Here is a 23,215-nt window from a genome sequence, read left to right on the forward strand (position 1 = left end):
GTATGGATTGGGACCGTAAATATACTTGTTCAAAGCACAGATATGGCAGGATGGCATTAGATTGTATGAGGATTTTGAAATAAGAAAACTTACTTTCAAACGATTTGACAGAAAGGAAGTTATTAAGCGGAAGGATTATGGGTAAAGGAAGTCGGTCCGTTGCTCGCCACACCTCCGACAACAAATACATAGACTTTTAGGTTCCTATTGCCGATAAAAGTTCACTGAAGGTCCTCCAGTGTTTGATAAAACGGAATTAATGGCGGTCACATTAACATAGACCTAAATATCTTTACAAAATTATATATATTTGACATTAACAATTGAATACATTTAATCTAAATCTAAACTTACCTTGCCTGACCAAGTGGAGGAGGATGGCAATTCAAACAAATATCATGCATTTCAGTAGGAAAGTAAACATAAGGCTTTGCTCTGTCAGTTTTCATATCAATTATTTCATTGTATGGTCCATTTATGCAGAATTTTACAGTAACAGACGTAGAACCAACATTCTTTTTTTACCATGCCAAAAAGTGTATGCCTGCAAGCATTCACAGACACAGTAGTGGTTCTGGGAGTTGAGGTCCAGAGTCTGTGTTTTTCATGTAAGCCACACAGGCGATTTACCAGCAGACAGCAGGTGAATAAATGAATCCAGTGCTCCTTGTGAAGTTCATCTTGTGTCCTCAAATGCCTCTTTCCACCCACCCGTGTTGCAGGAATGTTGACTTGTACATCCCAGTCTGTACACCCAGACATACAGAGTTGCTAGTGGATTATGTCAATTAGATCAGTCTGTCCTTTCAGTCATTGATCCAAAACCAGTCAACATAGCATGCATGCATACTGTGAGTGCAAGTTTGTTTGGCCACAGGGTGCGGGTGGTGGACCAGATTGGCCCGTCTCATCTCCTTTAATGTACTGGTTCCACATCAGTCATTAACAATACAGTTCATCCTTCAAAAAACAGTTCCCAGTCACTCCATGACACAAATACATTCATGTGAGGTGGTACTTTGAAAGTATGTCGAACTCTGAGGTAAGAAAAACAAATTCAGGATGGAATAGTTCGGTAGTGGTTCATGGGAAACATTCATTGAAGGCTCACCAGGTTTCACAGCATCTGGACAGCAGATTACCTGATGATCCAATGACATAATCATGTACATAGAAAAAAAAAAAAACAAGATGGACACGTCCATGAAAAATTAGCATGACTCATACAAAGCAAAGATAGGACCCGTTACAAATGAACAGCTAACCATTTTAATGCACAGTTTCTTAGCCAATGCACAACATAAGAAACAAACCAAAACAGCAACTTCATTATAAATGGGGACCTGACAATTAAAAAGCTGCTCTAAAACATAAAAATTGCACGAAATAACTGGCATCATTCCGGGCATGTGTGTGTATGTCTCTCCTGTAAATTATTGATTAGTTCAACGTACAAGGCCTCTATCTCGCCATAGGCTAGAATTTCCAGTAGTCTCTATGGCGCTTTACTCAAAGATCAAGCTTCCAAAATGATAAGCACTGACTTTTGGGAAAGTTTCAGCATTCGCCATTCGTTTTTTCTCCCGATGTTAAAGAAGGCTAGGTATGGAGATGGAGCTAGAGGAGGGGGTTATGGGGCTGGGGGGGCTTAGCTGTCAGATTCATGCTTTTACTCACTAAGCCCATTCCCTCAGGAGACGCACACCTCCGGCTGTGCGCTGGGCTTGTCAACCACCACGGCAGCTAACGCCGCCGCCGTAGCTGCAGCTGCTGCGGTGGTGGCTGGCGGACCGGAGTCCAGCTTGTCCTGGCCTGCTGCCTGACTGGCCATGGTCTTCTTGAAGAGACGCACGCTCAGCTGCAGCAGCTCACTGTCCACCACAGGAACACTGGGGTACATCTGCTTGGTCAGGCCCTGGAGGGAGGGAGGGATGCGTCAGTAAAGTTGGGGAAAACACCCTGACTTCCTTCATTTTGTTTGTGGGGGGGGTGCAGTGGGATAAAATGGTTGCCAGAACGAACCTTTTCGTTCTTCAGCAGCTGCCTGCGGATGGCGATGTCCCTGCGGGCACACAGGGCCTTGCAGCAGGGGCCTAGGTTCCTCAGCAGTCCCGCCCTCTCCACCTTCCTCTTCAGAGCAGCCATGTTCAAGGCTCCCAGGTCGTGCTCAAACAGCTTGTCGGCATCTGTCGGAATAAGGCTGTCGAGTTAGACTGGCAGCTTGAGCTAAGAAATGAAATTCTGAATGTGTAACTAAACACAGAACTATGTATGTATGTATGTATGTATGTATGTATGTATGTATGTATGTATGTATGTATATATATAGTAGGGTCCAAAAGCCTGAGACCACTGGTCTCCTACTATACTTCTATTTAGCAATTGTTGCATGATTTGCAGTGTTTCCCACAGATTAGAAAGCAATTTGTGGGGGTCGCCCCGTGTCTAACATGGTTGGGGGGGGTTTCAAAATTATGCCTTTGTTAATAATTTGTGACACCGAACTTTATTATATTAAATATTAATCAAATGATTCACACCTTTACAAAATCCCCACGCCCAACCCAAAATCCACACATTTAACACCCTATACAAAATTCACACCCCATTCAAGCCCTATCTTAGCCTGGCTCTGCCCTCCTACTTACTTCCGCTCATTTTTGATTATGCTTCTGTACTAGGTCTGGGATTTCGGTGTATTAGTCGGTTTTTGGAAACAACATTTTTGTAGGTCCAATCAGCGAACAGAGGGAGTGGCTGAGAACAATGACGTTGTCGTTCGCTAGTTTGAGTTGTAGTTCAGTAATGGCGGCGAGTTCAGGAAAAGTTTGATTTTCCAGCTACGGCAGCTAGCTCCGTTGCAGTAGTGGTGAAGGAGTTGGCTAAGGCAAACGCTAGCAATTGGTTATGGCAGATCAGAGTGGCTCTGGGCAGATCCAATAGTTTTAAATTTCATCAGAGTACCCGCCTTCAAGGAAGTTAACGCTTGTCAATAGAGCAATCCCAGACCCTCTGTACAAATGAGATGTACGAGGGTCTGGTTAGGACCAGGCTAGTCCTATCTGCCAGAAACCGAAGAATAGAAATGAGTTCCCTTGTCCTGAGACCTGCTTTCTTACCTGCCTGTTTCTACATCTGTTTGTCCACCTCACCTGTTGCTTCAGCTGGCTCTCTCACAGCAGCATGTTGGATGCTGTCCTCCTCTCCTACTCGTTCTTCAATGCCTAACGAATCTCTCTCTTTCTCTCCCTGACCCTGTCTTTCTGCTTGAGCAGCACTAAAAAGCCTAAAAAGACCTAAAAAGATTGTAAACAATTTCTGCAAATATGCAGGTTGCAACGCCATGACGCCGGGTAAGTAGGGCTCGTGAGACTGTTCACCAACAGAACGAAGGGGAACCCACTTGTCTAACAGATTAAGACATGTTCGTAGGTACCCAGCAAAAAGTAGCTTCAACTTTCCTAGACTTTTAGCTACGGTACTAATGCTGAAGGCTCGCTGATATCGCTCTGTCTTGCTAGAACGGCGTATCTATGCGTCGTTGCTAACGTGTGATGACGTTGTGATTGTGTGTGTTTGTATGTGAGTGAGATGTGTAAGTGACAGAGACGGAGGGAGAGCAGGGAAAGGAAATGCAGCTGAACAAATACGCTGAGTGTTTTAAATAGCGTAAAAAAATAAAATGACGAAACACAATATGTGGCGGCCGGTGTTGATTCTGTGGCGCGACGCCACAAATTAGTCTATGTGTGGGAAACACTGATTTGATAAAACAGAATGCTTGTCTTTCTCAGTCTTCAAAATCCCCCCATTAAAATGTTCAACGTGGTCTCAGACGTTTGGACTCGACTGCAAACGAACCCCAAACCCAGCTCTGGGTCTGGCTCTCCACGGCTCTCACCTTTAGGGTCCTCCAGCTCTTTCTTGCAGACCTCCCTCACTTGCTCCAGGAGCTCCGGACCCGCCAGGCGCTTGGACACGCCCGCCCTGAGGAGCACGGCGCCCGGGGTGAACCTCAGCAGGGCTGCCCCCGCCGCCCGCGGCTCCTGCTTCTGCTTGGGCATCAGGCTGGACCAGTCCACGTCGATCACGTCCAGGGGACCTGCGAGGGCCACGGGGGGGGGGGGGGGGGGTCTGAGTTACATCACCAGGGTCTGTGTGTCGTTAGCATACGCCTTGGCGCAACGCGCGTCATTGGTACCTGAAGGTTTCTCGTCGTCCTGATGATCCTCTTTCTTCTGGGCGCTGTCCGCCAAGATCTCGTCCAGCTCGTCGTCGCTGATCGGTTCGTACTCCTCGCCGCCGGAAACCACAGACTGGGCGTCGTCCACCTTGGCGTCGTCCTCCTCCGCTGGGAACGGGAACAAGACAGGAACGTGGGCGTACGTTAGCCGGCGGAACTGAATGCGTGGAACAGGAAGCGGTGTTCGTTGGCGTTCCTCTTACCGTCGACGCCGTCCTTCTTCTCTGGCTCGCGCTGCTCTCCCGGCCCGTGGTGGCTGTTGCCGGGCTTGTCGCTGTCCATCCCGAAGGCTTCCCGCGGCAGCAGGGGCTCGTAGTCGCTCCGGTCCTGCCTCAGGTCCCGGCCCTTGGGCTCCCCGTGTGGCTGGAGGTCCATGGGCAGCATCCGGTCGCGCTCGCCGCGGTCGGCGCGCTCCCGCTCGTGCTGCAGGAGCCCCTCGGGGAGGAGGCGCTCCCGCTCCCGCAGGTCGCGCAGGTCCCGCTCCCTCAGGCCTCGCATCATCAGGCCCCGCCCCCCGCCCCGCTCTCGGGGGTCGACCTCCCAGTCTCTCTGCTGCGGAGGCTGGGGCAGGAGGGGAGGCTGCTGTTGTTGTTGTTGCTGCTGCTGTCTCAGGTCCTTCCTCTCTCGCTCCCTCTCAAACTGCTCCCTCTCGCGCTCCCTCTCCCTCTCGCGCTCCCTCTCCCGGCTGTCGTAGGAGCCGGCGCGGGAGCGCGCCTGCCGCTCCGAGTCTGGGGAGCTGCGCCTGGAGCTGTGGCTGCGCGAGTCCTGCCGGTCTACAGTAGGGGAACATCACAACCAGACATGAAGCAACTGAAAAGCTCCTATAGAGACCCACAGAGACTAGGCAATGAGAAAAATCATGTATTTTACATTAAAAAAAAGAAAATAAATACATACATATAAAATGTGTTTTATAGAAGACAATTCATTTTTTTATCATTTAAAGAGGATATGCAGCTGGCATGCTGACTAGGCTGGTCAGTGTGTACAGACAGAGAGAGAGAGTTGTGTTCAGTACCTGAGGAGGTGCTGCGGCTGGGCTCCCCTCTCCTCAGCTGGTCCATGCGAGACTTCCTCTCCCCAGCGGGGGGCTCGGTCACCGGGGGCCTCTCCCGCTCGCGCTCCCTCTCCCTGTCCCTCTCGCGCTCCCTCTCCCGGTCGCGGGAGTTGCCCCCCTGCATGCGCCCCCTCCTGGAGCGTGGCCCCTGCTGGGGCTCCTCGCGGTGGGCCGACTCGTTGGAGGGCGAGCGCAGGCGGCGGACGGAGGCACGGCTCTGGTTGCTGCCGATGCTGCTGCTGCGCTTCTGCTCGGGCGGGGGCTTGCGGAGCAGGGGCTGGGACATGAGGGGCTGGGGGGGCAGGGTGGGGAGCAGCATGGGGGGCTCCTGGGGCAGCAGGGGGGCGATGGGGAGGGGGTTGACCCGCTCCCTGCCCCCTCCCCTGGGGCCGGTCCTCCTGGGGAGGGGCTCCACGGGGGGCCTCTCCACGGGGGCGGGGGGGGCCGCGGGCTCCCCGCCGCGCTCCAGGACGTCCTCGTCGGACCAGTCGCTGAAGTTGGCGTCCATTTTTAAGGGAGGCAGCGCGGGGGGCTCGGTGGTTGCTCCCACGGCGCGGTGAGCCAGCGGGGGCTCCTTCAGGGTGGGAGGGGGCGTCCGGGGGCCGCGCTTCCTCTTGCTCGCCGGCAGGTGGGCGACGGCGGCTGGGGCGGCAGCCGCGGGCTCTTCCTCGGACACGTCCGATTCGGCGCCTCGCGAGCGCTTCCGTTTCTTGTCCAGGGCCTTCTTCTTGGGGCCTTTGCGCAGGGACTGGAGGGGAGGGGGCCCGTCTGGGAGGGCCGTGGACGGCGGCTCGGGGTTGAACCGGTCCCCCACCCCGGCCCCCAGGGCTGGGGGTCCCCCGTCATCCTCCTTGCGGCCCTTCTTCATGCCCTTCTTCAGGCCTTTGGTCTTCTTCTTTCCCTCCTCGTGGGGGACGGCGGAGGCGGCCACGACGTCTCTGTCGTCGGGGGCCGTGGTGGCGGGGGGAGGCGGAGGGGTGGGCTCCCTCTGGTCCTTGGCCCTGCCGCGCGAGTCGGAGCCGCCGGGGGCGGGGGCGCCGTCTGGAGGGTGCTCCGTCCGCCTCTCCGCCACGCCTCGCCCTCCTCGGGGGTCAGGGTCTTCGTGGCGGCCGCGGGCGTCCCTCTTGTCGCCGCGGCGCTCGTCGTCCTTCCAGCGGCTGGGCTTGTCGTCCGCGGGGGTGCCGGGCGGCGAGCGCAGGGGCTCCAGGGGACGAACCACCTGGCTCAGCAAGCGGTGCTTATCAACTGAAAACAACAACAACATCAACATCAGTAATTATGAATACACCATAACAAAAACAAACCCGAAAAACAACAACACTTTATCTAAGGGTGCCTTGGCTGGATTTCTTACAACTAACCCCTCATAAAAGCTCCAATATAAGCCATATAAGGACATATATAAAATGAGGTTTGGACAAGGTCATGGAAAGTGCCATGAGACCAAACACTGAATGTTGTTCGAAAGCAGGCCAAGGCGCCCTTTGAGGGAGATCATAATCCATAGGACTAGTAATCCTCCAGAGCCAGTGCTGTGTCCCAGTAAAGAGGGTCCCTACTGTCGGCTGGATGCCCTGGGGCTGGACACACCGGGCTGGGGAGGAGGGGCCGGAGCTTGGGCGGGCCTCGGCCGGTCACACGCTCACTCTTCTCCTCGGGGCTGTTGTAGCCGTCGCTGTCCCCCGGGGTGGCGTCCCGGGTTCTCTTGGGGGAGGACTTGGGGCTGGGGCTGTTGTCCACCCTGTGTCTCTTCCGGCTGGAGACAAGGAGGGGGGAGGGGGGGGGGTTCAAAACATGGCGGTGCACATTCAAACTGAAAGCAAATGCGTTTAATGTAGCATAAACCTGACTGTGTGTGTGTGTTTCCACAGACTAGACTGCGGATGACAGACGACTTGCCTGGTCTTGCGCTCTTCGTCCCGGGCGTCTCTGGTGGAGCGCTCCTCCCTGGGGTCGTCCCTCCGCTCCCGTCTCTCCTCCCTCCCCTTCTCCCGCTCCTCCCATTCCCGCTGCCTCTCCCTCTCCCGCTGCTCCCTCTCCCGCTCCCTCTCGCGCTCTCGCTCCTTCCTCTCCCTCTCGCGCTCCTCGCGCTCCCTTTCCCTCTCCCTCTCACGCTCTCTCTCGCGCTCCCGCTCCCTCACGCGCTCCCGCTCCCTCTCCGCCTCGCGCTCCTTCTCGCGCTCCTTCTCCTTCTCCTTTTCCTTCTCCCGTTCGCGCTCCCTCTCGCGCTCCCGCTCCCTCTCGCGCTCCCTGTCTCGCTCGCGGGTCCTGTCCTCCCGCCGGTCCTCCCCTCGCTCCGCCCGGCGCTCCTCCCTCCTCTCCTCCCTCTCCGGCTCCTCTCCGCGCCCCTGGTGCCGGCCAGGAGAGGGCGCTCTCTGATCTGCTGAGACAAGAGGGCGCCGTCAGTCACAACAGCCAGCGGATTGTACGATTTCAATTTTCAATTATTTTTTTCTTTGTTGCTATTTTTGCTTTTAGTGCTTCAAATACATAATTTCCTTTCGACGCCTACTACATAGTTGTAGCTTGCCATGTCGTAAGAATGTCATTGTTTAATTGGATGAACTTTGTGTTACACTGTGCAAATGAATCCCACGGCACACCTGCTGTGGAAGTCAGTCAGGTTTAACGGTGCACCTGTCTAAACTTCCTCTCCTCACCTCTCTCCCTGTTGTCTCTGCGCTCGCGCTCTGCGTGACCCCCTCTGCGGTCGTAGGACGAGTCTCGGGCCTGGTCGGCCCTCCTGTCGCCGTCGTAGCGCTCGCGCTCCGCCCCCCTCTCGCCGGCCCTCTCTGTCGCGCGCTCCGCGCTCCTCTCCCGAGGGGCGGCCCCACGGGACTCCCAGGTGTCGTGGGCGCCCTCCAACTGGGAGCCTCGCGAGCTCCGGGCGGAGCCTGGGAGAGAGGAGACCGTACAGGGGTTCAAGTCTCTTGTCAATGACTGTTTGGCAGAACGACAAAAAACCTGGAATGTTCTAAACGGGTTCTACTCTTTTGGGACCTGGGAGGACCCATGGCGTGTTCTCACCTTTGTCGGACCCCTCGGCCCCGCGGCCCCGGCCGCGCCCGTTCCTCTCCCCCCGGCTCTCCCCCCGGCTCTCGCCCCGGACCTCGGCCCCCCTGGCGTCCGTGCGCCCGCCGTCGTCGCGCCCCTGCCCCCTCCCGTAGCTGCGCTCCTCCTGGGCAGGCTCCTCCTTCCTGTGGGGGACGTCCGTCCGCTCCCTCTCTCTCTCCCGCTCCCTCTCCTTGTCTCTCTCCCTCTCCCGGTCCCGGTCGCGGTACTCCAGGGAGTCTCTCCCGGAGCGAGTGTCGGTCCTCTCCCGGGAGTCCTTGGTGTCCCTGTGTTCGCGGGTGTCCCGGGCGCCGTCACGGGTGGCGTCCCGCTTGTCGCGTCCCTCCCGGCGCTCACGGCCCTCCCTCGCCTCGCGGTCCTCGCGGGGCTCCCGGGACGAGCTCTGCTCCGCTTCGTAATCACGCTCGTCGCGGCTGACGTCCTTATCCCGCTTTCCGCGGCTCCCTGGAGTCGGGAGGTAGAGAGGGCACAGAACAGTCTTAGAAGGGAGAGGTAAACACAGCGCAGAAGAGTCTCGTGTCCACACATCAAGAGAAAACATTTGACACAACACGCTTTCTCGAATGCAAGTCGGTTACCGTCTCTGCGCTCGTGTCTGCGTTCCTGGGCGACCGGGCTCCTCTCCCCGCGGCCCCTCTCCCGCCCCTGGGAGCTGTGGCGGCCGGGGCTGCTCCTGCCCTGGGGGGAAGCGGCGTCTCTGGGCGCGGCCGGGGAGCGCGAGCGCCTCTGGCCCGGGGAGGTGGAGGACGGGGCCGGGGGCTCGCGCAGGTAGCCCGGGGAGACGGAGTGGCGGCGCCGCGGCGAGGGGGAGTGCCTCTGGGCGGAGGAGCCAGAGTGGGAGGAGGAGGAGTGGTGGCGTGGCGGGGTCGGGGTGCGCTGGTGGCGCGGGGGGGTTGGAGACCTGCAAGGAGACGGGGGGAGGGGGGGGAAGACAGACGTTCATCGAGAGGGACGGGGGTGCAGGTGACAACACGACATGCGGCTGGGGGGGTGGAGGGTTTAAGGGAGGGGTGCTGACCTGCGTGGAGGGGAGGCCGGCACGGGGGGCTTCTGGGAGGCCCCTTTAGGGGACTGGGACTTCTTCCTGGCGGAGGGGGACAACTCCCTCGAGGGGGAGGAAACACTTCCGGAACGCTCCTCGGACGTCATCGACCGCTTGGCCTTGTGGGAACTATCGGAGCGATCCCTGATAGAAAACGCGTGCCATTAAAAAGATCAGCAGGGTCAAAACGTGCGACTCAGCCGGTGAGAGCATGAACACATCACATGGTCGTTTGAGAGGGACAGCTGGACCAGACGAGCCCTCGCTCACCTGCGCTTCTCCTTCTTCTCCTTGTGTTTCTCCGCGTCGCGCCCCCTCTCTTTGCCCTCCTTGGGCTTCTCCTCGGACCTCTCCTTGTTCTTGTGCTTCCCCTTGTGCTTCTTCCCAACCACGGGCAGGTCCAGGGGGACTGGGGGAGGAGGGCTGGGGGTGCGCGGCCCTTTTTTCTTACTGTGGCCTCCCTTGGCCGACCTAAAAAGGCAGGCCGCGGTGAGGACAGGGGGTTTGGCAGCACGGACGTCGGTCGAGAAGGGAACAGAAACTAACAAACGAGCCAGGTGGACTATAAAAGTACCTTCTCCCACACACACTCACCCACACACTCCCTCCCCCCCCCCCACACACGGGTTGACTGAAACCTTGCTGGGTGCCATACCTGCCCGTGTCCGACAAGGGAGAGGACACGCATGGTTTCTTGTCCTTCTTCCCAGAACCTGAGTTCTTCAGTCCGGCTTTGTGTTTGGGCGACCCGCTCGACTTCCGAGATGAGGGCGAGCCTTTGGAGCTCGACTGCTCTGGGGAAGGCTGGGAGAGGAATGGAAAGACACTCATTACCGCATCCCTACAGGGCTATTGGAAGGAATCTAAACCAGACATGGATACTGGGACTTTTGAGACGTCGGGGAGGGAATCGTACCCTCACCTTGGACGTGGTGCCGGTCCTGGTTTTGGCTTGGGGCTCCTCCTTCTTGATGACAAGATCCTCTCGTTTGTCCATGTTCTCCTGCTCCAGCTTCATCAGCTCGCGCTGAATCTTCTGTCGTTTCATCTCCAGGGACAACTCGTAGTCATAGTCACCGTTATCTGAGTCTGAAAGCCAATCAGCACAGTTAGCAACTCGTGGAAGTCCATCTTTGAGAAACGAGCAGTCAAAAGAAGACTAGTGATATGAACACAACTGACGCATGTTTTGGAGCTCCTCCCAAATATTTGACTAATCAACTATAGAGAGAGAGAGCGCGAGAGAGAGAGAGAGCGAGAGAGCGCGAGAGAGAGAGCGAACAAAAGGCTTCTTTCTTGGTGACCTCACCTTCACGATTGGCCTCCCACTCAGTGGGCTCCTCTTCACTGGCAGGGGTGCGCTCCTTTGTGATCTTTATATCCTCCTTCTCTCTGTGTCTGCCTCGAGAGGAATCTCGCTGCTACAAACAAACAAAAAGATGGAAAAAGGAACACAGTCAAACAGAAGAAGGGTCTGCTGCAACAACAAAAAAACGCCACACCCCGGAACATGTAGACAGACAGCCACACCCCAGAACATGTAGACAGACATACTCTTGCTGTAGGGGATGTAGCTTCTTCTGGGTCTCGTTTCTGGGCGTCTGAGTCGGCATCCTGTCTCTTGTTCTTCATCCTCTCCCGCAGATCTCCAGGGGGCCTCTCTGCTGACCTGCTCCCACAGACAGAACATGTCAAACCTGGGAGAACCTCTCATATGGATCCCCCAACTATCATGAACCATCTCATGAACTCTGCGCAGGCAGAGAAGGTAAAAGCATAATACATAGCCTAGCTGCCCATGAGCACATAAAATCCTATTATGCTACCCGACACCATCCGCCAAAAGCAGTTGCACGGTTAATTACCTTACTTACCTACTAAAACCTCCACTAAATCCCTTGCCTCGTGGCTGAGTTCCATGTGTGTAGCGACAAGTATTGCCGTAGCTGCAATTCCCAGTCTTCAACCAATTTCTACAATGAGTCTGTAGGACAGGTGGCATGTTACTTCATTACTGATATCAAAAAAAGTTCAACTTCCTATCCAGACCACAGCACTGTAGACATGCATTTGCTGCATTACAGTTAGTCCTTGGTTATCATGTGAAGTAAAGGTTAGACTTTGTTTTGGTCAATCCAGGATGTAAAGACGCACACACCTCGACAGCATTACTACCAGTGCTGGGGCCGAGTCTTTCAAACACGCTGGGTCGGCGGGAGGGGGTGGTGGTGGTGGTGGTGCTGTCAGATATGGTTTTAGAATTCTCCACTGTTACCTTCCGCCTGATCTTGGACATTCTGCAGGGCTACGATGTGGGAACATGATGCTATTATTAAAAATGATGCATTTCCGTAGTGCTTCCATACAAACCAAAAACCAAGCGTGCGACACTGGACAGTAATTAGAGTTATAGCTACCTATATGGTTTTATAATAGCTACTGACTATATAGTATAGTTTGTAACCGATTTCACAGTGCAGCTAACTAGCTTAGCTAGCTAACGTGAACAATGCTTGCTAGCTAGCTGGTCGTATTTGCTTAGCAATTACCAAGAAATCCCAAGCAAAGTAACATTTTGTTGGCGAGTAGGTGCTACTAGTTCTACCAAGCAGGCATCGAATAATCTTGATATTTGTGTTCTTTCTGTTCACCGACGCTAGCTACCGACGTACGCGGCCTGCTAGCTAGTTTAGCCGCGTATACATTCCCACTCTCGCCCTGGCTCTCTGCACCCAAACAAATGGTAGCCATTCGCTAGCTAAGGTACAGATTTCACAATGAAAGTGCATTCTCACCCAAAATATAGATTCGGAGTCGCATCTATTTTTGTAGAGTATGTGGATTCGCTACCTGTAGAAATGACAAGTTTAACACTTGTATCTCTTAGGCAGGGACTCCCCTGAACGCCATCATCATGTGCACGGTGATGCCAGCCTCAATAAGGAACCTCCTTTCCGTTTGATTTGATAAAAAAAACTTCAAAATAAAGGTCAACAAACAAAATTTACTTATAAATTATTTATTTTTATTATTTTTATTTGAAAAATGTATTTCCTTATCAAAAGAGTAGTTAAATACATAGGATACAGTAACTAATGGCAGAGTAACTAACTTTGCAATAACATAAACACAGTAATTACATTTTATGGAGGCTAAATAGTTATTCAAAATAAATCAAATCCAAACAGTAAAGCATTTTGGTTCAAGAAGTTATGCACAAAACTAGGTCTTGTGCCCCTCAACTAAGAGTAAAATTGATTTAGCAAGAAGTTATGGCAGGTCTACATGTGGAGGTGGGAACCCTAGCCTTGGTGGCTATGACTATTTGTAGGCGTTTAGGCAGCACTGCTAATTTAATATAATGACAAATCAGAAAAAATAAGGTACCTATTTTGTTTTTGTTTCGTTTTTTTGGCAACACTTAGGTAACATTAAGGTTACATTAACTACCATCTAACTGCACAGTAATATCAAGAGGAAAAACATTGTATGGACATGGGAATTGCAGTGTAGTTAAATGGCATTAAGTGTTACCAGGATAGGTAAGTGTAAGTAGGTACACTATGGAGGAGGGGTTTAAAGTGTAAGTGTATTTTGTCAACTTTACCATATATACTTTACAATGTAAAGGGAAAATTGAAGGTTGTGTTACCAATAATTGAAGGTTGTGTTACAAATAAAATCAATGTCAACATCCACATATCCCAGGAAAGTCCAACCTCCCCAATGCCAAGTGTCCCTTGTGTAACAACTTCTACCACTAAACTGCAAAGGGTAACTACATATCAGTTCCAACGTAACTATAATGTTGTTACTATAGGTGTTGCACTGTAGTTATATGGTAGTTAATGTTACCTTAATGTGAAATGTTGCAATTGTTTAATACCAAAACACATTTAACGAGATAGAGATTTAAAACATCCCTTTACAATAGACTATAGTTCTGCACCACACAGTTTCAACAAGTACACAAAAAATACGATTTCCATGATAAAAGACTGCTTATTGTTAAACATGTAGGGCTTCAACAGAACAGCAGAACAATTATTGATCATCTTCATTCTCTTGCCCAGAACCCTCTGAGCGTTCTCCATTCTCAGAGTCTATAGGACACAAAAGACAATCAAAAATGAACACCAAATAGTAACCTTTGACCTATTTGTATAACTGTTCATCACTGAAAATGTATTTATGTATGCCATTTGGAGGATTGATGAAAGCCTCGTTGAACTTGTAGTGTTACCCAAACACTCTAGCAAAAATAAATGCACATCTCACCTGCTCTAAAGGTGTGGTTGAGTGAAGCCAACATCCGCAGCATAAAAGATGCTGGGACAGTGATGGTGTTCCTTGTCTCCTCCAACATCAGCTCATTACGGGAGATCACCTGGAGAGAAAAGTCAAGAAATTGACTTGGATTTCACAATGTAGTGCAGTACTTTGTTGTAGTGTAATATATGGCAAAGCCCAGATCATTCTTCTTTTGTATGTTGTAATGGTTTTACACAAATATGCCAAATGTAAGCAGCAATATACATAACAGCATACAAAACAGACACAGGTGCCTTACCTTCTCTGCTAATAATCTGTTAAATGAAGGGGATTCCTCCATAGGTGACCAGATCTTGATGTTAGAATCTATCCCAGAGGTGGCAAGCACTGAAAAAAACATGCATTCAAAATTGTATCCTCTACTCATCTTCTCTTAACAGTCTGCCCTCCTGTCCTCCAAATCATGTGAACATTTTATAAGCTGAATGTTTAAACAGGAAGCATTCTATGTCAAGTACAGTTAATACCTTCAGTAGCCTAAAGGCAAGAGAAACATTGATAAATGCTCAGAGCACTCTAGCAACACCCTCACATATAATGCCTTTAAATACACGAACAAAGAGTACCCTATGAAGAATCCCATGTCAACTTGAAAAGCCCAAACAACTCACAGGGTTCATACGGGTGTGGTTGCAGACAGTTGACCACGTGGTTGTCCGCCTCCAGCAGCATCAGATGCTCCCCTGTGTGGCGGTCCCAGATGAAGATGTGTCCGCAGTCGGAGCCACTCAGCACAAAGTGTTCCCCCCAGAAACACGACTCTTTGGTCTGCAACCAGAACCATAACAGCGTCACCTGAATTCTTTGCATTCTTAATGATTGAGTAAATGCTACAGGTGCTAGATGACACACACCTATCCTACTGTCCCACTGCTGTCCAATAAGAACAGAGAGGACAGCACAACTCTACAGTATGACCGTACCATAGTCCTGGAGTTACGGTGGCCCTTGTAGGCCATTTTCACTGAGGGCTTCGCAATGTGTCGGTTTTCACTCTCTGCTAGCTCGAGCCTCTCTTTCCTCCGCCTGAAAATCTCCTGAATACGAACAGCAGCAGAACGCCTTTGGGGAGATACACAACAAATGGTATTTTCAGCATTCTCTCACACTAAATATGTAGTAAGGTATGCAGCACTTCAAACAAAATACACATTCCAATGTTGTTTTCTAATATTGTGCCAGTGCCATCTGCCAGGATGAGAGCAGAACTATGTAACTTTACAATTTACAAAAACAGCACATTACAATCTCATTCCAGATAATTCCGAGACCACATCTCACCTGAGCATTCTGTCACTTAATGTCGACCTGAATCTGATAGGAAGGAAGGGGAAGAATTTTGCCACTTAGTAGAAATTCAGCAGATAACAGCTCTGCCTAGAAAAATCCCTAGAGAATGTAATTGACTACTTAGTGTATTAAGTGAGGACCCTTACCCTTGCCCCCATACCGACCGCAAGGCTTCATTAGAGGGGTACTCCTCTCCGTCTTCCCCATCCTCATCTCTCTGGCTCCCTGGTTGTCCTCTTACCCCTGATAGCCCCTCCTCACGGCTAGAACCAAGAGAGCTATCCATTCCTTCCACTGGGCTAGCATCTGGCCTCTCTGGAGCTCTGGTGCTGTCCATGTGGTGGAGTGATGAGTCCGTCTGAGAGCTGGAGCTGTTATTGGGATGCGTAAGAGCGCCCCCCTCTGGCTGAGGTTGATGTGGGCTCTGTGCTGTTGTGTGGGTCATCGGTTGGCTGCTGGGAGTGTGGCTGGCTCCGGGGTGGTGGCCTGCATTGCTCCTGGCAAAAGACAAGAAGATGGAAGAGATCCGTTACCATCATTGGTTAGTTCAGTGGAAGTGTTAACACCCAGGTTGGCCCAGATTGATTTAAAGATACTTATTGATAATGGTATTTGTGATGTGGGATGACCCTCTTCTTGGTAAAGTAATATCGTAAAATAGTTTGATAGGAAGAAAACTAGAACTTGGCTGTACACTACTATACAATGTGCTACTATTCACAATCTGCTGTACCATAGGTGTGAAAACTCCAGTTGAATGGTGCTGGTGGTGTCTTCAGTGCTGGAATGGAGGCTCAGTACTGGTTCTGATGATGTGGGTAGAAGACCTCCTGTACCTTGACTTAATACACTCATATTCGCTGTGTCGGGGTGTTCTGAAAGAGCATCACAATTGTGATCAGTAAATGGGTCAAATACATGCCTTTTCTTTATGAACTTGATCAAATGGTACAGTATTAATATGGATCTGACCAGTCTGAGTTAACTGAAGAGTGTTGTATGGGTCAACAGGAGGAAGCTGTCCATCTAGGTCTGCTGGCTGGGAGGAGAGGGAGGAGGAACAGCACCCAGTGGAAGGGGACGAGACTGGATGAGTGTCTTCTTCCAAACAGGGGCACTCGCGGGAGGAGGTAGCTGCTGTTGGTTGAGGCTGAGATGGATCATCTACTCCTGACCATCCCTGAGCGTCCAGACTGGTTTGTGGGGAAGGTCCAGGAGTCTGTGATGGACCTTCGGGCTGGATGGACGTACCTGGGTGTACAACCCCCCAAACAAATCCAAGGAGGAAGGAAATGTAACATTTGTATATATATTTTTTTTAAGAATAAAAGCTGAATATAGTCAAGTAAGAGAACAACAGGAAAATGGCAGGAATAACTCAAACTGCATTTACAATCATATCTGTAAGTATCTGGTCATGTAAAAATCAGCTCTGGGTAGATACGACAGCAACATTCAGCAGTAAGACGTTACCTCTTGGGTCTGACTGTGGTAGAGCTCGGATGTGGGCCTCACTGGCCTCCTCAAACCATTGAGACATGATGTCAGACATCCTCTGCATCAATGACACATTTGATCTGGGATCTATAACAGCATCGACAAAACAAGGTTAAGGTCCTTTCTGAATTGAGATATATATTGTCTAATACTTTCATTGAAATTGAATTATAATGTTGTAATTCAGGGCTCATCTGAGGAAAAAAACATGTTCACAGACAAATGAATCCCTGTTTAAATAATAGTGAAATGAACAAGGTGTTTCTTAAATCCTGTGTTGTTTGTGACCCTCTATGCAATTGTGTGGCTCGGTGTTTTGACTGTGACCAGCTGCTATCACATGTGCTTAAAGTCAGCCCCTGGCCGGACATCTGGTGTGTGTCTGTGCAGAGGTCTCTTCTTACCATCTTGTTCCCTCTCGCTCTCTGGCCGTGACAGGGGGCCCGTGTCTGACCAGTCCCCTCTGAGTCGCAGGCGTTTGAAAGGAGCCTGCTTTGGCTGGGGGGTGAAGCAACAACATCCTTGTATTCATAGCAAGGCCTTTCCAAAAATAACCTCTCTGTCACCATGCTAGACCCCCCCCCCCCCCCCCCCCGCCGCCCTCCCCTCCCCTCCCCCAACCACCTTCTTTACTTTTTTCCACTCCGGTGCCTTTTCAAAACAGCCCCCAAACCCAGTTGGCTCTGATCAGATCCTTTGGAATAAGCACCGCACCCACACACATATGCAAACACTTATGAACATGACACTGTGTTGATAGCGGGTAAGACACATTTAAGTGTGTGTGTGTGTGCGTGTGTGTGTCCTTGGCTGGTTGGAGCTATTTCTAGGACACCAGTCTATCTCTGTATGCCTGTACAATCTCCCTGGATCTGTTTTGGGAAAGGAATTCAAGCTGTTCTCACTCACTCATTCACTCACTCATATGCTCGCTCGCTCACTCATTTAGACACAAACATATAATTCATGCACACAAACTTTCATGACATGTAAGTTGACCCTTACTTCATTTCTGCTGTCTTGGGACAGTGCCATCAACTCCCTGGCCGTGTCATCTTTGGGGTCAAACAGATACACGCAATCTGAGTCGTAGCTGGCCAGCACCTCCCTACCGTCCTGGCTGTAATTCAGAGAGGTGACACGCCATGACTTGTTGATCAGGTGCAGGGGCACGAAGCGCGCACACATTCCAGATGCTCCACTCCCTGAATGGCAGCCTGCGTAGAGTAAACAGGAGAAAGTACATCGATCTTTTTGTTTATTTTGATTTTATTACCACAGAAAAACCTTGCTGACCTATTACAGCAGATGTGGTGGATCTCTGAACCTACCTGTTGATATGGTGCCTAGCATCCGCCTGTCGTAAATGCGAACAGAGCTGTCAGAACAGCCAACCGCCAGGTAGAAAGGATCCATGGGCGATAGGGACATGCATGTCACAGCTCTCCGACAGTCGATGAGGACGTCCTAAAATTCAAAAGCCCACAAGGTGACCCCTGGGGTAATTCCTTGGTGTAGAACTATAACATGTGTGCAGACCTACCGCTTACGTACCTTTTTACAGTTTCTTTGCCGGCATCCGGGGGAAACGCGGACATCAAACCACCTGATGGTTCCATCTTCTCCACATGACAGGAAGGAGTGAGGATCGTTAGAGACTGTCAATAACTACCAATGAGAAAAAGGGGATTCGATCACATGACTTGCACATAAACATAACTCAGGTATCAAAAGATCTGAATAGATCTTCAAAGGTAAATAAACCACTTGCCCCACTCCTATGTGCAAAATTACAGTAGATAATCACCCCCCAAACATAACTGACACTGGTAGAATGGATGGATACCTGATAGGCAGCCCCAATATGACAGTGATACTGGTACTGGGTGACCACACTGGAACCCTGGCCTATGTTGGTATAAAATATCTTTCCATCTGCTGCTGATGACAAAATCACATGGTCGTTCGTTTGTGGCATAAACCTGGCACTGTAGATGTTGGATCCATGCTTTGATTTGATGGTTGCCAGCACCTTCAAGAAAAAACAACAGAAGACTGGTGATCTATATTTGGGACTTAGATGAATAATAGGATGTGTTTCCTAATCTGTTATATACATTTTATTTTTATTTTCAGATATTTGACACTGACTTACTTTTCGACTGAATGGGTTTGTAATGACCAGATTGCTGTCATTTGATCCAGATAGGATGTATTCTCCGGTACCATTCCAGCATATTGTGTTGACCTGTCATGAACAATACCAATAGGCTGTTCTTTCTCTTTTGTCAGTTATTTCTTTTTAATAATTATATAAATTTAAATTGGGATTGCAATAATAACTATTAACAATAGTGATACTTACAGAGCCTTCATGTACATCAAACGTTGTCTCAAGTTTGAGCTTTTGAACAAACTCTTTTCTCCCTTGTAAAAATGAAGAAATTCATAAAACAACAATATCCAGGATATATTCCAAGATTCCATGTCAACAAGAATATGTTATTTCTCTCATTTTCGATACATTTTCAACCAATGGAAGTACTTTCTATATTATCAATCATGTACTGAGGAAACCATTCTATAACGGTGGAATAATAACATCATGTCGAAAACTTTTCATGCTTGCTTACCTAAGAAATTACTTCTTGTTAAATTCAAATTATTAGAATGGATGGAGCGCTTCCTAATATCCCAGATTGGATTGGTTGCAACGGGCATGGTGTCCCAAGCCTCGTTCACAAACTTTGCTAAAGTAGTTCAACTTTCAAGAGCTAATCACCAGCTCGCTTATCTAAAGTAGTTCACTTTCAGAACTGCCGAATAAATCCGTCCGGTGTCGTCGACAGGATTTCTTCAATACAGCAGACAGATCCACAAGTCTGAACTTTCACATCAGACGCGTTTGAGAGAAGGGGGTAATAGTGTGGGTTACATGGGTCGTGCGCACGCGCAAACCCGAAACGTTCCATGTCAACACCCTACCTAATCATAAATGTTTCATCCCAATCAAAACAATTGCTAATATTTCTTTCTTTAAATCTAAAGCAATTTAATTTATGATAATGCGTGATTTTCGTTCGATTAGTTCAAATACTCATAATAAAAATGCGCACCTGGGTAGTTGGGAACATGTCAAAGATTACTCACACAGCTTAAACTTGTTTACACTGGGTCACATTTTCAGAATTGCGAAAGTGTGGCCTATTAAAAGTATTCTCTACCAATCGCAGAGAGCGTTGGGCGGAGTTTCTGTTTCTAACGCCCCCTAAAAATCCAATGCTTTTGCATTCTGATATTTCATTTTTTACCGGGCAAATGACAGGGCTCACAGGTAATATCAAGCATCAAAATAGAAATTAAGTTTTACTGTAGGACAGTTATTTTCTGAAATGACTTTGATAGGTATAAGAGCTTCATATCACAGGATTCTGAACAGAATTCAGCATGTATTACCTGCTAAACTAAGACCTCTATACAACCATCCTGCAGGTAAGAAGACCACCTTTACCTGGCTGACCTTATGACTGTCGGCATTTGAAAATGAATGGAACAATAACGTCTACATAAAAGATTTGTGGTGAACTGTACTGTGCTGGACTTGAGACTTGAAAGCAGGGAAAGAGGAAGGGATTTAAGGGGGCCCCCGGCTTGGCAGGTGCCTACTATTGGATTTCCATAAGTAGATAGTGTTAATCTACTCTATGACTTGAATAGAAATTGGGAACAGAGGATCCAGGATTCCTTGCAATCATTTTTGTAACATCTTATATGGACATGGAAAAGAAAAATAACTAAAAGTCTGGACTTTGTATTAGGCTCAGTGAAGCATTAACCCTTATTCGGAAGGCTAGCAAACCATGTGTGACCTTCATCTAGGGGTTATCTTATCTCCATACAAGTTGTTCGTATTTGAATTATTGTTTTCTGGTTTTGTGAAGAGAGTCTCTGGCAAAACAGGTGAATGAGGACACTTCCAACATTAATTCTACCAGCAAGTTAAACTAACAATAGGCTCCTTGAATGCTGATTGGTTTGGAACTAAATTGGTTGAATGAGTCTGAAGTTTTCAGAAGCTTGGGGTCTGCTTAAGCGTTTGAAGGTGAAGAGGATATCTTCGAAGGGCATGCACACCAAAAAGAAAAAACTTAATTACTATATTCTCTACAAATGGTCTCCAGTTTCTGGCAATGAGGGTTCTACAAATGTTTTTCAGTACCCATAAGGCAGAACCCTAACCCTTTTTTGGTTCCTAATGTATTCTTTTATAGGTGAAATGTTTTTTTATTCAGATGGTTTTCCAATAGGAAAAATCTAAGAATGCTTTTGGAACCTGAGAATGAAGAAAACAATGATTGTCAGTATCTGTAGAGTCGGCCTAATAAATAAGCATGTGTCGCCACCTTTTGTAATGTTGACTGAAAAAACTTAATTGTGAGATTTTGTTGATTGGAACCAGTTAACGTGATCCATGTGTCCAGCTAAACCATGCTTTCATCATGTTCCAAGGTCCAAAGACAGTGTTCTTCTGGGCACCTGTTTTTAAATGGGTAAGTGTGTTGGGTGCCGTTTGTGTGTGATGGTCTCTTTGTCTCTCATTCTCTGCAGTATTCCTTCTTTTCTCACCGTCCTGAAATGTTCCTTCCCTCTCTTCTTGGTTCTTAATCCACTGTCCATTCTGTCTGTTCTCTCTAAAAGGGCCTGGTTGTTGCAGGCATGGCAGACATGGCTCGACCTGCAGATAAACTCAGTATTTCTCAGTCTGCAGTACTTCTGACCACAGGTACAATGTGTGTGTGTGTGTATGTGTGTGTGTGTGTGTGTGTGTGTATGTGTGAAATAAGTACAGTAACACAAGTTTACCAAGTTGAAGTTTCTCCAAAGACACTGAAATTCTTACCTTCTGAAAAAGGTATATTCATGTTCACACCTGTGTTTCCCCTGTCCACCTCCAGGTGTTCTCTGGTCCAGATACTCTCTTATCATCCTCCCAAAAAACTGGAATCTGTTTGCAGTAAACTTGTTTGTTGGTTTCGCTGGTGCTTCGCAGCTAATTCGAATTTGGAGGTGAGTGTTGACCTCATACTGTATACTGTATGATCCTTGTTTAGGCTGTATAAAACAAGATCTTCACTGCATACTGATTCAGACATCGTTTCTCGTGAGGAAAATGTGATGTTCTTCAACACAAAGACAAAAGGAAACGTTGAACGAATGTAGGATTTTGCTACATTCAATAGCAACAATGTGAAATCATAGTTAATGAAATGATACGCTTTGACATATCGTTAATCTGAAAATATTATTATAAAGTACATGATAATATCCTGCAAAACTCATTAAATGATCCATAGAATGATCCCATAAAAGGATCTATAGAATTCATGTGAAAAACAAGCTAAAATGAAGCTATGGAGGGTAGAGTGTGTTTGGTCAATATGGTTTTAACAGAGATTCTTAGTCAGATCCTTTTGGCTTTGTTGTGTTTTTGTTTCCTAAAGGCACACCTTGCGTTAATCTTTTCACCTTTCCTGTTTGTTCCATGTTTTCAAGGTGATAAGATGATAGCACAAGATACCATTGCATAGACTAATATATAACTTTATGGAGTTATTGAGATGTACATTGACTTGGCAAGATTGCAACAATAGTTCTGTTCCTCTTTAACTGGCCACTGATTGGACGCAGTTACACTTTGAAATAGACCGCAAGACAGTAACAACATTTGATCATCCATTAATGTGTGTTGAGTGATCCTTCTATATCTGTTTCAGATACAACCAGGAGTTGAAGACACAGGAGACAATTACTTCCTAAATGTTTAGTAATGGAAATCTATACAAATGTAATACTACAGGCCAAGAACTGAAGTTGACAACACACAAACATGCACACTCATCATTCCTGTAAGCGCACATTCCCATCATTTCTATGCTTTGCACATCACAAACAAAGGAAATCATACGTTGGGTTATTTAATGTAATTACTTATGTTATTAGATTACATACGCTATAGGTTTTATAATGAACATTTGGGAATTGCACATTCCTTTTTATTTATAACCAAGGCATTTATAGAGCCTCATAGTTTCAAAATGCTTGTTTTTTAAGTAAAATGCTTTGTAGGTTCTTGTTAATTTGTCATACATTCCTTTCCCATTCCATTACAGTTGTTGATCAACTTAAATAATAAATTCATTGTTATTGTGCCTGTAAAACTAATATAAAAATGTTTTCCCTTGGAACGTCAATAAATTCAATGAATTTAATTAATTTCAGTGCAGCACATGCTGTATAATAAATAAAATAATTATTATAATTATATATTGTTTTACTATAATGTGATGACATTATGAAATATCACCAGCAAAATGATTGAAGGCTTTGATTTAACTGTAGACACCACAAGGTGGCAGTATTGCATTGGTGTGGAAACAGGACCAATCCTAATGGCTTAGCAAAATCTCACAGTGAATGCAAGAAATTACTTGGGTGGAAAATAATATAGAAGAGACTTGATATAGGTTATAGCATGGACACTATGTTTTTTTAAAATCCTTTTCACCTTTTAATAGATGTCTGCTGAACCAGAATTACTAGAGAGCATTGAGGGTACATCTTCTCTGAAACAGATGAAATTGAAATCATCAGATGTGAAGGTAGCAGTTCCCTGGAAACATTA

General features: G+C 48.3%; 3 protein-coding genes across 7 annotated transcripts; 1 reads left to right on the forward strand and 2 right to left on the reverse strand.

Annotated features, from left to right (window-relative positions):
• Nucleotides 1-1,255: 1,255 nt before the first annotated feature.
• zc3h13 (zinc finger CCCH-type containing 13) lies at nucleotides 1,256-12,353 on the reverse strand. 5 transcript variants are annotated; one of them, XM_062446397.1, is made up of 20 exons: nucleotides 12,210-12,353; nucleotides 11,573-11,719; nucleotides 11,289-11,398; nucleotides 10,969-11,083; nucleotides 10,724-10,835; nucleotides 10,337-10,503; nucleotides 10,070-10,218; nucleotides 9,685-9,885; nucleotides 9,391-9,558; nucleotides 8,951-9,273; nucleotides 8,328-8,816; nucleotides 7,961-8,194; nucleotides 7,200-7,683; nucleotides 6,860-7,056; nucleotides 5,262-6,545; nucleotides 4,447-5,016; nucleotides 4,202-4,351; nucleotides 3,902-4,102; nucleotides 2,023-2,186; nucleotides 1,256-1,915 (listed from the first exon to the last, which is right to left on the reverse strand). In XM_062446397.1, the coding sequence occupies exons 2-20, from the start codon at nucleotides 11,708-11,710 to the stop codon at nucleotides 1,691-1,693; spliced, it is 5,481 nt and encodes a 1,826-aa protein (XP_062302381.1). In that variant the 5' UTR covers nucleotides 11,711-11,719; nucleotides 12,210-12,353; the 3' UTR covers nucleotides 1,256-1,690. The 5 variants fall into 5 exon arrangements, with proteins under 5 accessions (XP_062302381.1, XP_062302380.1, XP_062302378.1 ...); XM_062446396.1 differs by having other exon boundaries at nucleotides 7,200-7,680; nucleotides 10,331-10,503; XM_062446394.1 differs by having other exon boundaries at nucleotides 10,331-10,503.
• Nucleotides 12,354-12,748: 395 nt separating this feature from the next.
• LOC134007547 (DDB1- and CUL4-associated factor 6-like) lies at nucleotides 12,749-19,590 on the reverse strand. Its single transcript, XM_062447062.1, has 18 exons — nucleotides 19,167-19,590; nucleotides 18,899-18,960; nucleotides 18,689-18,781; nucleotides 18,380-18,565; nucleotides 18,088-18,201; nucleotides 17,865-18,000; nucleotides 17,539-17,750; nucleotides 16,938-17,031; nucleotides 16,510-16,620; nucleotides 16,009-16,287; nucleotides 15,770-15,911; nucleotides 15,183-15,533; nucleotides 15,028-15,060; nucleotides 14,670-14,808; nucleotides 14,358-14,514; nucleotides 13,985-14,073; nucleotides 13,693-13,801; nucleotides 12,749-13,517 (listed from the first exon to the last, which is right to left on the reverse strand). Exons 1-18 carry the CDS (start codon nucleotides 19,252-19,254, stop codon nucleotides 13,459-13,461), a joined length of 2,454 nt encoding a protein of 817 aa, XP_062303046.1. The 5' UTR covers nucleotides 19,255-19,590; the 3' UTR covers nucleotides 12,749-13,458.
• A 252-nt stretch (nucleotides 19,591-19,842) lies between these two features.
• On the forward strand, nucleotides 19,843-22,835 carry LOC134007394 (mitochondrial pyruvate carrier 2-like). The gene is made up of 5 exons (XM_062446828.1): nucleotides 19,843-20,025; nucleotides 21,043-21,083; nucleotides 21,232-21,316; nucleotides 21,489-21,600; nucleotides 22,308-22,835. The coding sequence occupies exons 1-5, from the start codon at nucleotides 19,926-19,928 to the stop codon at nucleotides 22,348-22,350; spliced, it is 381 nt and encodes a 126-aa protein (XP_062302812.1). The 5' UTR covers nucleotides 19,843-19,925; the 3' UTR covers nucleotides 22,351-22,835.
• The last annotated feature ends 380 nt before the right edge of the window (nucleotides 22,836-23,215 follow it).

Source organism: Osmerus eperlanus, chromosome 21 (genome assembly GCF_963692335.1).
Source record: "Osmerus eperlanus chromosome 21, fOsmEpe2.1, whole genome shotgun sequence".
Classification (NCBI taxonomy): Eukaryota; Metazoa; Chordata; class Actinopteri; order Osmeriformes; family Osmeridae; genus Osmerus; species Osmerus eperlanus.

Bases quoted from the DNA above. Each gene is read 5' to 3' on its own strand.
- zc3h13 (XM_062446394.1), bottom strand. From the start codon at position 11,710: ATGTCCAAGATCAGGCGGAAGGTAACAGTGGAGAATTCTAAAACCATA. The intron at 5,017-5,261 runs GTACTGAACACA...CCCCTACTGTAG, and splicing joins CAGCCGCAGCACCTCCTCAG to ACCGGCAGGACTCGCGCAGC. The intron at 1,916-2,022 runs GTTCGTTCTGGC...CCCTCCCTCCAG, and splicing joins AGCTGCTGAAGAACGAAAAG to GGCCTGACCAAGCAGATGTA.
- LOC134007547 (XM_062447062.1), bottom strand. From the start codon at position 19,254: ATGCCCGTTGCAACCAATCCAATCTGGGATATTAGGAAGCGCTCCATC. The intron at 18,961-19,166 runs GTAAGCAAGCAT...CATTTTTACAAG, and splicing joins AACAAGAAGTAATTTCTTAG to GGAGAAAAGAGTTTGTTCAA. The intron at 13,802-13,984 runs GTAAGGCACCTG...TTTTCTCTCCAG, and splicing joins ACAGATTATTAGCAGAGAAG to GTGATCTCCCGTAATGAGCT.
- LOC134007394 (XM_062446828.1), top strand. From the start codon at position 19,926: ATGACTTTGATAGGTATAAGAGCTTCATATCACAGGATTCTGAACAGA. The intron at 20,026-21,042 runs GTAAGAAGACCA...TCATGTTCCAAG, and splicing joins TCTATACAACCATCCTGCAG to GTCCAAAGACAGTGTTCTTC. The intron at 21,084-21,231 runs GTAAGTGTGTTG...TCTCTCTAAAAG, and splicing joins GGGCACCTGTTTTTAAATGG to GGCCTGGTTGTTGCAGGCAT.